General features: G+C 43.6%; 1 protein-coding gene across 3 annotated transcripts in view; it reads left to right on the top strand.

The window, feature by feature from the left end:
* The window catches only part of LOC102090794 (transmembrane protease serine 11E), a 50,185-nt gene that overhangs the window by 15,395 nt on the left and 21,126 nt on the right, over positions 1-13,664 (top strand). For 2 of the 3 annotated variants that reach the window (XM_065061642.1, XM_021300405.2), the window contains exon 3: positions 8,040-8,171. Coding sequence is in view for 1 of the 3 variants with exons in the window: in XM_065061641.1 (XP_064917713.1) it covers positions 11,760-11,795 (36 nt within the window). In the remaining 2 variants the exon portion in view is untranslated. Of the gene's footprint in view, positions 1-8,039; positions 8,172-11,744; positions 11,796-13,664 lie in introns of those variants that run through there. The other variant, XM_065061641.1, reaches the window with a different exon arrangement.

The raw sequence follows: 13,664 nt of genomic DNA, 5'->3' as shown, positions 1-13,664 counted from the left end.
TCAGTTATCATATTGGCATCCAGCACCATCTGAGACACCTTGGGGTGTCTGAAATGTCCTCTTGGGTCTGTTTGAAGTGTGGCTAAATAGTAAGAGTTTCTGTCTCTGGCCAGAGATGCTGGAAACCTGTTCTCCTTTTCAAATGCATTAGTGCTTATTCTGGTCTTGCTGGTGGCAGAGACAACTTGAGCTAAGGATCTCTGAAAAGTGGTATATTTTTTTTTTTGTTGAAGACTTGTCTTTCTCCAAAACCCATGTCTTGCTGACCCTTGTGGGCATGTCAGGCACAGTGAAACACCTCGAATACATATTCTTCCTGTTCAGCGTAAGATTTAGGGTTGCCAAGCGCTTCCAAAGTGTTTGGCCTGGGGAAGTTCTTGGGTATTTGAACTAAAACACTGTTTACAATGGATGAGCACTGGTCTGTGTGAAGTCAACTGCCAAACCCTTGTAGAGTCACCATCATTGCAGAGAGTTTGTTTTATGGACTGTGTCAATGTGAGTCTTAATGTCTTCCTGAATAAAAAAATAATGCAAACTTGTAGACTTTTGCATGCTGCTCATGCTAGCACCTGTGGGATGCGCTTTGGACCAAGCACAGAGGGCATTTGCATGCCTTCAGGTTGTAACAGTATTGGTTTTCTTTACTGAGCATCATTCAGTGAGGAGGAAAAAGATTACCAGTTCATGTTAGCGTGAAATGCTAGAAAATGTCTTGCAATGCTTGTTCTTACAAAGCATCTCTTCTAGAATGGGTGCAAGAACAGCTTTTAATTAATATTATGCACTGACTCTGGCTAATCCTTTATGTGCACCTCAAGACTCTAGCTCAGGGTGTAAAAGCTTTTGAGAGAGGGCTTCCCAAGTGTCTCTGATCAGTTGCCTGTGAGGCCATGTGATGACCTGAGCTCACCTTGTAGTGAAATTGGTTGGTTTGTATGCCGTCCTACAAGGAAGCCAGCCTTTTGGAGAGGCAGCCTACAGATAAAGGCTGAAAAGTCACCATTTGTGTGTGTTTCTTCTCCTGAAAAGCACCACAGTTTGTCTGCAAAGCACAGAACGATTCTGTCTGTTGCCCAGCAATGGCAGTTGTTCCGTTGGCTGGCTTGGAGTTTATGACACTGCAGCTGTTTATAATTCCAGCTATGTCTCATAGTGGAATAACAGCCAAAGCAGTTTTTGATTGTCTAGCTCTTGTCCTCCATGTCCTTTTAAGGTGGACTTTAAGCTCTGTCTTACATTTCTTTTGTTGTTAAACTTGTAGTTTTTACCCTCCTCTTGTAAGAATAGCTTTCCATTGCTTTCATTCTCTTGAGAACCCTCTTTGTGTCTGCTCTAGGTGTGGTTCATCTGTGGCAGCAGAATTTTACACGATGCTCCAGAGGGAGCCTGGATTACTGTGCATGGCATACTACTTTTGTCTCTGTAGCTCCAATACTGACTGATTTACATTTTCCTTTTTTGGTGGCTGAATGACAGTTTTGGTTCCAAGCCACTTCATGAATGCCTACAGCCTGGCTAAGTATTTTGCCCTTTTCAGTGGATGATCTTTCAGAATTTAAGACTTCTTGTTAAGCCTCCAAGCGTTTGATCTTGCACTCCCAACTATTGCATTCTGTTGTATTTGTTACTTGATTTACTTCTGAATTAAATCCTGATTTGTTTCCAAATACCTGGAACCCACTTCTGTCTGTGTACTGTCACGTTGGTCTATGACAGCTTTCAGAGCTTTTTATTTTCTGTTCTTGCTTGTAATAACCCTTTTGTTGAGGCCATACAGTTGGGTGTATCATCCTTTTAAGATCTTAGGGTTGCTGGCTTACAAGCAGACTGAAGGCTCTGTCTCTAGAGGGGAGAGTGGGCTTGGTGTCTCTTGCACTGTGCATACTGACTTTGCTCACTGCTGATGGAGGACATGAGTTAAAGACTGCAGCGGCAGCAGGCCCTTATCTGCCCACTCGGTCCAGCTCTGCTCCCCTATCAACCTGGAGCAGAGAAGAGAGTGACGATTTGTGCCCATTTGCCTCAGAGCTGTTGTCTCTTCCTTCCTTGCAAATGTCAGAGTACCATTTAATCAACATCTCCAGCTGTACCTAAATGCTCTTGCAAGTGATCTTGCTGATTTGTCCCCATGCAAGTGCAACACAGGGCCTGGCTTATCACTGCCAAAGCTTCTTCCCTTGTAGTTGCTTTACACTGGAGTGTGCTGGCCTGGCTCCCTGAGCACATGCTACCTGTCAGTGTCTGTGGAGCAGAGATGATGTGGGAGAGACAGAGGCTTCTTCCACTTAACTCCGAGAGCCTCATCTCTCCACAAGTAAGGGAGGTACCCAGACTGTTTGTAGAATGCAGACACAGCCTGAGAAACTTGGCTGTCACCAGCACTATTTGGTTCCATCTCCCCACCCAAATGCGTTATGAGCCTGCCTCCCTGCACCAGCCTTCTCTTTTTTTTTAGCAACCCAGGCCAGGCTCTGTCCCACCCAGTCTCAGCAAGCAGGGAGGGTGGAACATCCCAAGGACTTTATCTGTCAGAAGGGAGATCACCCGCATGCTCAGCACAAGGATGTTATTGCAGCCCTGTTATAGCTAAGCATTCCATATGTATGTGTCCTTCTGATTTACTGTAAATATGTGAAAGTACTGGCACCAGAGTGGGGGCGGTCCTCTTCTGTTTAAAAGGAGGAAGGAAAAAACAATCCTTAAAATCCTGTGTTCCGGTTAGTAAATATCTTGAAGTACTGTGAGTCAGTGTTTGCAGCGGAAGGTTGCTGGTTTTAGAAAGGTAGAAGGATGCAGGCAGTTGGGTACAGCCCAGGGACAACACTGTTTTTGCTGGTGATGGCCTAGTGCAGCTCTGCACAGCATGGGTGGGAGCAATGAAAGGTAACGGGACATGGATGGTGTCCCTCGCAGCTACCTGTATGGTGCCTTTGCTCTGTCTTCTCCAAGGACTGTATCTTTGTAGTGCGACTGTGACGAGACCCTCAGTGTGGCAAATGGGCTTCTGGATCCATGAGACTGCAGGGTCCCCTGGGCTGGTACTGCAGAGCTGTTCCTTTGTGCTGTCCAGCAGTTCAAACATTGATACGCCTTCATTTGTTGCTGTAGCCTCTCATTTGCCTCATTGATGGAGGCTAAAAGTAGGCATGGGAGTGATGCAAATTTCTTAGTGTTCTTTTTCTCTACATATCTGAATTTAGATCCTTGTCATACATGGCAGCCTCAACCTTCAAGGGCAAATGTTTCAAGATCTGATTTGCAGTATTTTTTTATTCTCATCCTACTGTTCCTCACCACCACCTTCCCTTTCCTGATGTAGAAAACAGAGCAGTGTTCAAGATCACATCCACTTAGGTTTCGTTGAGTCTCTTTCTTCATAAAGGCTAATGATAACCTGGAAATACTTTGTTGTGTCAGGGACATGTTATTATTTTCATCCTTCACAATAAGAATGAGGTAATTAAAGTTATCTTCAGCTTAATACTAGCTTTGTAGAACAATTGTGTTAAACAGAAAATGTGAATACAAAATTGCTTTACTCTTTGGAGTCGTCTTTCATTCCCTCAAGATGAACATAAACCCAGAAACAAATTACAAGGAGAGGTATTTTTGTTAATCTCTCTGTTCCGTCTCTACTTTTTTGTTACTTTTGCCTTTAACAAGACTTGTAGCTTAGTATTTCAACACACACATTGTGTGTACCTGAATGGCCATCCCTGAAGCAATGGGAAGAAATTTTCAGCTAGTGGTTATTAGCACAGCTCACTATCAGGTAGCCAAATGAAGATGACTTGCATTAGCTGTAGACCTTTGCCTGCATATCAGTTTTTATTTTTTGCGTTGACTTCTACATGGGCACTTCATTACAACAGTGGATGATTCTACTTCTCTGGGTTTAAAGAACTGTCCAAGGAGAGGTTATATACTCTTGTGATAGCATTTACTGTAGTCATGTTTATGTCTCAATGTCATTTAAGGAAGAAAATGAGAGCTGTCATGGCAAACATGATGGGGAGGAGTCACAAGGGCTGTTGAAGCAATTCCAGTGACACATTGGTATAGCAAGATCACAGATCTTGTTAAGGCTTAGTGATCAAGACAATTCTTCAGCACTCTGCAAGTCAGGCAGTTCTAGATAATGTACATTTCTCAATTAGGGAAGAGATTGACAAGGCAGCAGGAGGCTCCCACCAGAAAATTACTTCACAGTGGTTTAATAAGGAGGAGGTTTTTTAGGATTATCATAAATGAGAGACTGAGTAAATGCATCTTGACTCAGAGCGCTGGGTGAAACTACACAATCCTAGGGGCACAGGAAGCAAAAGAAGATGAGGGGGGTGGGGATGGTGGGATGACAATAAGTGAAGAGTCACAGGCATAAAAAATTTCTTTTCTATCCACTAACTTTGAGTCTCCCCCACCTGCTTGCAACATGCATGAGTTTAATTAAAATTGGTGGTACAGCAATCAAAAATTTCCTTTCTTAAGGAAATATGTCGGTTTGGTTTGCTTGTGCAGTAAGCTCTACTGTAAGCCATTTCCAGTTTGTACACAAGCTGTTCAAACAGGTTGCTGCTGAACAGAATTGTGGATATTCTGTAGCTTGTGCTGATACAGGTCTAGCAAAGCAACCTCGTTAGTGTTTTATTACTGACAGATCAAAGCGCTGTGCTAACAGGAGGTGGTTAGAAAGTGCCTTTCCAAAGGCTGAAATGGCATTTACCTGTGTTTGCTTATGGCTTTCTTGCTGTCTCCTTTATGCCGGAAATGAGACCAAAGTTGGGGTTATTGCGTGACAGTAAAGGCAGCAGAAGATTTGTGGACCAGCTGGGACGGTGAGGTCTGTGGGGGGTGGAACTGCTCACTGTGTGCGTCATGTAGGAGACTGTGGTGTTTAAGATGAAGCTGTGAACCTGCTCTGGGAGTCAGCTACCTGCCTACCAATTCATGGATATTTTTTTTTTTTTTCCTCCAATTCTCTTTGATAACAGAACCCGGGTTAAGTTATACACTTGCTTTGCTGCCATGGCATGTGTTTGTTCAGATACCATACAAAAAAAACCCGAGCTTTCTGTCAAGTTTCTTCCAGCTTCAGTTCTTCCAGTTATTATGTCTGAGTATTACTTTAATTCCCTTGTACAGGGAGAGCTGGCATCAGCAAGATGATCTGAACACAGAGGTAGACCAAGTGTCAGGCTAGAGCAGGCTCTGGAGTTGGATTGAAGACTTGACGTTTTAAGTGTATTTTGACTTGAATTAAACTGACTATTAGTAAAATAAACCTGGCAGCAAATTCTCTGGCAACTGTAATCAAACATAGCCCTAGGAGAGTCTCAGCTGCAACAGTGCTACATAGGAAAAAAAGGCAAAAAAGTGAATGAAGGTCCTTGTGTATTTCAAGTTTCTCTTATTTACTGAAGTTTTGTAATGAAGCATACTCGTTTGATAAAATCAGAAAGGAAAGTGAAGATTTAATAGCTGTTGTTTTGGGAGACCTGATAAGGATATTGATGGCTTCTGAAAAAGTGACTTGATTTTGTTTTTCAGGAGCTGTATTTTAACTACTAGATCAGGATTTGTAACTAGAACTTAATAGGAGCAGAGGCAGGTCTGTACCAGGACACCTGTTGTGCTGGTTTGTGCTGATGTGGCTTGAATGCTATTCCTGGGGCAGAAAGGGACCTGAGCACTGGCCAGCGTACGAAGCTGCAGGCACGCTGTGTTCCTGCCTGCTGGTTTGTGTTTAGTGAAATTTGTTTAACTAGAGTTGGTCCCTGCAAATTCCATGTATGTAAATTTTTGCTGCTCCTAAACACCTGGTTTTAAGAATCATGGTTTGGAAGCTAGGGTTTTGAATCCTTTGTTAGGGAACTTTGAGATTATGTAAATATGCAGATTTTCTCTTTGGAAACCCACTTCACAGAATCACAGAATCAACTGGGTTGGAAAAGTCCTCAGAGATCATCAAGTCCAACGCTTGGTCCAACTTCAGTCCATTTACTAGCCCATGGCACTAAGTGCTGTGTCCAGTCTCAGTTTAAAAACCTCCAGGGATGGTGAGTCCACCACCTCCCTGGGCAGGCCATTCCAATGCCTGATCACTCTCTCCATAAAGAATTTCTTTCTAATATCCAGCCTAAATTTCCCCTGGCAGAGTTTAAGCCCATGCCCCCTTGTCCTATTGCTAACTGCCTGGGAGACCAATCCCCACCTGGCTATAACTTCCCTTCAGGTAGTTATAGAGAGTGATGAGGTCGTCTCTAAGCCTCCTCTTCTCCAGACTAAACAACCCCAGCTCCCTCACCCTCTCCCCACAGGTCTTGTGCTCAAGTCCCTTCACCAGTCTTGTTGCTCTTCTCTGGACCTGCTCCAGCACTTCATTATCTCTCCTAAACTGAGGGGCCCAGAACTGAACGCAATACTCCAGGTGTGGTCTCACCAATACAGAGTACAGGGGAAGGATCACTTCCCTTGTCCTGCTGACCGTGCTATTTTTGATACAGGACAGAATACCATTGGACTTTCTGTTGGCTCATGTTGAGCTTCCTGTCAATTAGTACCCCCAGGTCCCTTTCTGCCTGACTGCTCTCCAGCCACTCTGTGCCCAGCCTGTAGCACTGCAGGGGGTTGTTGTGGCCAAAGTGCAGGACCCGGCACTTGGCCTTGTTGAACTTCATCCCATTGGAATAAGCCCATTTTTCCAGTCTATCCAGATCCCTTGGCAGAGCCCTCCTGCCTTCAAGCAGGTCGACACTCCCTCCCAACTTGGTGTCATCAGCAAATTTGCTGATGATGGTCTCAATCCCCTCATCTAAATCATCAATAAAGATGTTAAACAGGACTGGACCCAACACTGACCCCTGGGGGGCACCACTAGTGACTGGCCGCCAGCTAGATGCAGCCCCATTCACCAGCACTCTCTGGGCCTGGCCCTCCAGCCAGTTCTTAACCCAGCAGAGAGTGCACTTGTCCAAGCCATGGGCTACCAGCTTTTGAAGGAGTATATTATGGGAGACAGTGTCAAAGGCTTTGCTGAAGTCTAGATAGACCACATCTACAGCTTCCACCTCATCCACCAGGTGGGTCACCTGATCAGAAAAGGAGATCAGGTTTGTAAGACAAGACCTGCCCCTCCTAAACCCATGCTGGCTGGGCCTGACCCCTTGTCCATCCTGAAGGTGCTGTGTGATTGCATTCAGGATGATCTGCTCCATAACCCTGCCAGGCTCTGGGGTCAGGCTGACAGGCCTTGTACAGAGATGAGCCGAAATGATCTTTGTGTGTCAGTTTGGCGTTTGTAAAGACACGTGAATGTGACTGAAATGCAGTGGCAGATACGCTTGAGTTGTGCATTTTATGGGAAATAACACTTGAACCCTAAGGACAAGTCATGTTGTAAGGCATGTTGGGTGTATACCGTGCTTTTTCCTCATACGAAAGTTTGAATATACCTTTCCTGGACAGTTTTAAAGAAATATTTTAAAAGTATTCTTGCTGAATATATAAAATATTGCTAATATATTGCAAGATACTTGTGTGTAATCATGAGGAAAAGTGTAAGCTATGGACTTTGGACTTGTGTTTGTAATGGGTGAAAACAGAGCTGCACTGCTGATTTTTTTTGTGACTTCAGTTATACAGACCTGGGCTTTTCCATTCCAAGTTGCACTGCCTGGAGGCAGCTTTTGTTTCTTTTGCAAATGAAGATCAAACTTAAAGAGTTGCTATGCCCTGCCTTGGGGATTGGACTTTCCTAAACTTGTGGCTACAAAGGTAGCACTGAGTTTCCTTCAGCCTTTTTTTTTCAGGAAGGCTCCAGGGTTGCTCCCTGCCTCAAGAGCTGTATTTGGGGTGACAGCATTGGGATGGTATTAACTTTTTCTTGAAGAAAGTGCTATTGTCTCAACAAAGGAGCTAAGCAATTTGTCTGGCAAGAGCCTTCGGAAATACAAATGTCCTCTGAGGAGTTTTCTATCCTAATATAAATTTAGGATTGTTATGAATAAAGTGTCTTTTTTTTTTTTTTTCCTTGGCAGGTACCTTGGTAACTGGCCACCTTTGGAGGACAAAAGATGACGAACACACTTGGCTCACTGGTCACTGATGAACTGATGTCATCCCAGTGTCCACATGTGAAAGAAAAAAATCATGTTCTGCCTTGAATTCAGGTAAGTGCCTGTTGTATGTTGTACCTGGCTTGACAAGCTTTGGGGCTATCTAGGAAAATCACAGTGTGTGTCTGAAGTTAATTTCCAAAAACACAGTGGGAAGTTTCAGTCATGTGCAAGATATGAGGTGTTATCACTTCTGTGACATCCTTTTAGGCTCTATCAGATCAGAAGAACACCATCGTGTTTACCTGGGAGTGCCACAGCCCCTTTCTGGAGTCTGATAAGTTATCAGATACAGACACTGTACTGATATGGCCATCTGCTGCAAAGCACAAGCTTCCTCTGGAACCTGAGCTGAATGTGCTGTTGGATGCTGAGAAGCATGATGTCTGCTTTCTTGGTGGTTGAACTAGATTGTTGTAGGACCCTTCCAAATTAACTATTCTATTCTGTTCTGTTTTGGTAAGCAGGCTGCCATGGTTCTTAAACTAAGAGCAAAGACACTGATGCATCATTTCTGTGGCTACTGATCTAGCTAGGCAGGTCAGATGACATCTTACTCAGGAGATGGATGGGAAAACAGGGATCCCAAGCTGGCAGTTCTATCACAGGATTAATAATGCTTTATTATTATTAAGAAGGAATGCCTGGCAGCTAAATGAACTAGAGACTTGGGGACAAGTCAGTGGAGGACACCTAAGGAAGATGCAAACTCAGCAGTCAGGGTATGGTGCTGATAGTGGTTTCTAAACATCCAGGGGTTTGACATGGAAAATTCTTGCATCACAGAGGTGAAATAATCATATTCAAGAGCTCTGTGGTGGATTTTTCTTACAGAAAAGTGATTTTCCCCTTTAAATGTGTAAATATTTGACATTTTACATAGCTTGCAGCAAGGAGTCCTGTACTTTGCTTTTATATTATGCTCGTTTTAAACCTGGCACTCTTGTTTCGTGTCTTCTAGCTACTGTATTAGAAGAACAGTGAGTAGTGTTTTCCTGTTCACTTTCTCCATTCCACTCTCTAGACCTTTGTCCCTCTGTACCACTCTCAGGTTGCAGAATCCTGGTCTCTTCAGGCATCCCATGTTTTGAAGCTTCGTTCCTTTAGTCAGTTGTGCTGCCTCTTTCAGGATCTTTTATGGTTCCTCTGTGTCAGCTTTGAGATAGGCAAATGGATACAGTTGTGATGTGGATTAATGTTGTGATGTAAGTTGGTTCCTTTTTTGTGTCTGTGTTGTCTTTACAAGTACTTTGTAGCATGTCTCTAATTTTTTGACTACTCACGAGTTGATCTTGTTGGAGGTGCTTTCTCAGTCTTTTCCCTGAAATAAATAACCAACTCAACACCTGACACTTAGTAGGTGAGGTTAGTACTGTTTATGTGTGAAACTACGTTCTTTTCCAGAGTTTACATATTTTTTTGTTACGTAGTATCTCAGTCTTATATGTTTCTGCACTGTGATGTAGTAGGTTTTTGTCTTTACTGCCATGAGTAGACAGTTATGATTGATTGATTGTCATCTCTTTATTTCTTCTTTCCAGACAACTTAAGAATATATGAGAGATTCTGGTGAGGTGTTAACCTGGCTTCACAAAAAGCATTATCATTTATTTGTCTGTGTTTCCTCTCAGCTGGCTTTCCATCTCAAGCCTTCAAATCCCATGGCAGCTCAGATGTTTTAAGAAGCTTTTGTGAGAGATCTTTTTTGTTTGGAAATCCAAGCAGACATTATCAATCAGTCCTGCCTCATGCACCAGCTATTGAGATAGGTTTGCAAGGCAGGAATTTTGTTTTACAAAAGATGTGATTCTACCCCATACAGCATAGTTATAGAAATACCTGCTACTTTTATTACTTAGTTGCTTGTGCTGATGTGGCCATTTTGTGTATCTTACTACACTATCAAAGGTTCCCCATGCTTGCTTTAGAACACTTTTTTTGGCAATATTTCCCCCAATCTTCTGTTTTTTCCCCCAGTCTCTTACACTGATACTTCACTCCTGAGAAATATCAGCCAGATGCTTCTGGCATGCTTCTTCATCATTTTTTTTTTTCTTTTTTGTCGTTTACGTGCCTGAGTTTATAACTATTGTTTTCAGCTGTTTTCAAGTATGCTTTCTTGCTTCCAATATTTTGAGTTTTTATCTATTATGTTTACCTTTGGGCTTCCTGAAAGCATTTTTCTTTAACAGGCAGGATGCATTTGCTCAGCAACATAATGTCTTAAAATAGTCTGTCTCTCTCCAGAAAACATGCAGTTTTTCAAGGTTCCCCTTTTAGGTTCTTGAATTTCTGTTTTTTGTGGCTCCTATATTTGAAATTGGGAATGGCAGTAGCTGGTCTTCTGACTTTGGTGTCTCTCTATAGAAATGCTAAATCAAATGCTGATATAATTTAGGTACATGGCAGAAGTGTGATGAACTATCTGGTCAGGACTGAATCAAGAGTTGCTTCTCATGTTGTGGGTTTTCTGGCTGTCTGTTCCTGAAACAGGTATTCACAGCGTCTAGAAATCTAGTATTGCCTCAGTGGTTAATGTAAAGGCTTCACATTTTACTTTAGAGTAACGAAGATAATTTGAAACAGTGGTTCCCTGGGATTTTTGTGTTCTGTTGCCTTCCTGCTGTCATGTTTCCTTTACACCTGCTTTGTCCATGTCCTTGTTTAAGGTCAGCCTTCTGGATCTGTGCCATCCTTAAAGAACTGTGTGGAAAGCATTGCTTTGGCTTTCTGTCTCTGGATCTTCTTCATATCAGATTGGTTTTTACTACTTGACTTCCATCAACTTCCATCCTTGTCTTTACCTGATGTTGCAGTGCCTACTGGGGTATTCAGAACAGCATATCCTGTGTGTACCAGTCTGCTTTTTCCTGCTCATCACTTCAAAGTCTGTGTGATCTTCCTGATGTGAAGTGTAGATCCCACTTCCCTCAGTTCAGGTGGAAATCTGGTGATCCTTTACTAGGTTTAATCTACTTAAGAAGCTGCCCTAGTCCCTGATGAACCTGAGCCTCTCTTCCTTATTTCATTGCTTTAGTTATGGGTTGAGACTTTGCCTCTCTGCCAGCTGTGTTATGATGGGGGTCCTGGTATTTGGCATCGGATGTTCTTCCTCCAGAATCTTCTTTCTTGTACTTGGTACCCAGATGGACCACAATCCCTGCCTCCTCCCCAGCATTTCCCAACTTGTCTAGGATTTTTTTGAATTTTATTGTTGTAGCATCAGAAGACACATCAGTATGCTGTCACTGGAATCGGGAGCCAAACCTGTTAGGTACCCGATAACTGAACCACTGGTGGCAATTGCCTGTCCCTTTCTCTCAGGTGGTGTTTCTGCCCCAGGGAAGTATTGTCAGTCCAAGAAGATGCATAGACACTTTGTGCAGCAAGGGGACTGTTGATCAGAATTATCACCTCCTTAATCAGTTTGGTGCCTTCCTGCCATGAAACTAGGGCTGGAAGAGCTTTTCAGTGCCCTAAAAAGCCTGCTGAATTGAACTTCTCTGCGTAAGCAGCAATGAGTTTTTTGCCTATAGGTGAGACTGTTCAGAGATTGCCATTAAGCCTCTGAGCTGTGCGTTATTCCACCTGTGCCACCATCAAGTCACAAGAAAGGGCTCTGAGGATCATGGACTGCCTGAAATGGATAGGTCTTCACCCCACCTACACACGGGTCAGGTAATCATATGACACTTGATCCTTCACTCTTGGAAACTGTCACCCTCTAGGTAGGCTTCTGTCTGTATTTCTCTGGACTGACTGAACAGAAGTGTTCCTATATGGGATAGCAATGCAGCTTTCAGTTAAAGTATTGAGAAGTGATTACATGATGTGCATAGTTAGCAACAGGACTCATTGCATTTTGTAACAAATGATGCTGAGACATTGACTGAATTGAAATGATGAGAAGCTAAGGCTTACCTTTAGCCTAGGTTTAATTCCAAAGAAGCTAACCTTCTCAGAAAGGTGGTGTCACGGAGGCACCCCGTAGGTTAATTTAAGGGACGACAAGGTCCAAAACCAACTTTTATTAAACTGGTGAGAAACAGGGTTTTAGCACTCCAAAAGTGACTTAAATACAGGTTCAGATATCAGTTGAGGAAAATTATTGAGAGGCAGCAACTAATACAACAGGCGGTCCACAGTGTGCATGCACGTGGCTTCACCCAAAACAATGCCGGAGCCGTCCCTGAGTCCTGGAGAAATACACACTTGCCTAAACACGGTGCAGGATTATTTTTAAAGAGATACACGCACTCATAGTGAGTACAGGAAGTGTACACTCGCAATTCCGTGAGGGTAAATTTATAATACACCCGCAATCCTGCGAGAGTTAATTTACTTACATGTGCAAGTGTGCACGGAATCCTACACGTGCTTATGTGGAAGCACGGAAGGAAAATACACTCGCGATTGTGCGAGGGGCTCTCGGCGGCCACTCGCGATTGTGCGAGGAAATAATTTATACACGTGCTCGTATTGGGCACGGAAAGTTACGCGTGCAAGTGTGCATGGAAGGAAAATACACTCGCGATTGTGCGAGGAAATAATTTAAAGTACGCGTGCATATGTGCACGAAAAGTATAAATATACTCGTAATCCTGCGAGAAATTTTACTTACACACATGGCGGCAAGGCAAGTGGAGTCCCCATCCCGGGGAGGGGGGCTCTCGGCGGCAGCATCTTGCTCGTGCTCCGAGAGACCCGCGACAATGGGCGGAGTCTCGATGAGAATCCCGTTTTTTATCTGATCAGATCTGACTGTAGGCACTCTAGAAGCTTCTCTGCACCCCCCACACTGGCTGTGGGTGCCCCTGAAGCCTCCCAAAAACATCCCCCAGCCTGGGCGTAGGTGCCCAGCGGCTCACTGCTGCTTTGGCACTCCCTTCTAATGGCCCTGGCCTGGGTGCTCTGGGGCCAAACAAAAGAAGCTGTTAGCCTCAAGTAGCCGGGAGAGAGGGAGATGTGCCCACTCCTCCATACTGAAGGAGGGAGGGGGAGAGAGGCGGGGGGGGGGGTTTGCATTCTGCCACAGGTAGTGTTTCTGTTACTTGGCTATGGACATGACATAAGGTGAAAGGAAGAGCTCCAAGCATGTAAGATGTATTTGCATCACTGTGTTTCCCAGCTGGTGGTCCCTGAACTGTAGAGAGGTCAAATGAAGGCAATTCAGGTGGAGAAAGAGTCCCTAGATGTTTGAAACTTTACTGCAGCAAAGAAAATATTCTGCCACCCATCACCCATCTGTCTTGTTGTGGTATTCTGGCATCTGTATTTGCCTTCTGAAACTAATCTGTCTGTAAGGTTGTGTGGGCATATATATCTATTAGTAAGTTTGGAACTGAGAACATATAATTGAAAAAAGAGGTCCCAAAAAAAAAATGAGAAATGCTACCTTAGGTTAGAGTGTTTGTGCTTGTGTTGCTAATTAACTTGCTGTAACTAACAGAAGTAGACATAATTATATCTAGATGACCTGCATATATTTATATCACAAATATTTGACCTTGAATATTTTTTCCAGGATGGATGTGTGTGCGTGGCTAC

Source organism: Columba livia, chromosome 4 (assembly GCF_036013475.1).
Source record: "Columba livia isolate bColLiv1 breed racing homer chromosome 4, bColLiv1.pat.W.v2, whole genome shotgun sequence".
NCBI classification, from domain to species: Eukaryota; Metazoa; Chordata; class Aves; order Columbiformes; family Columbidae; genus Columba; species Columba livia.
This window is presented reverse-complemented; position numbering and strand designations above follow the sequence as displayed.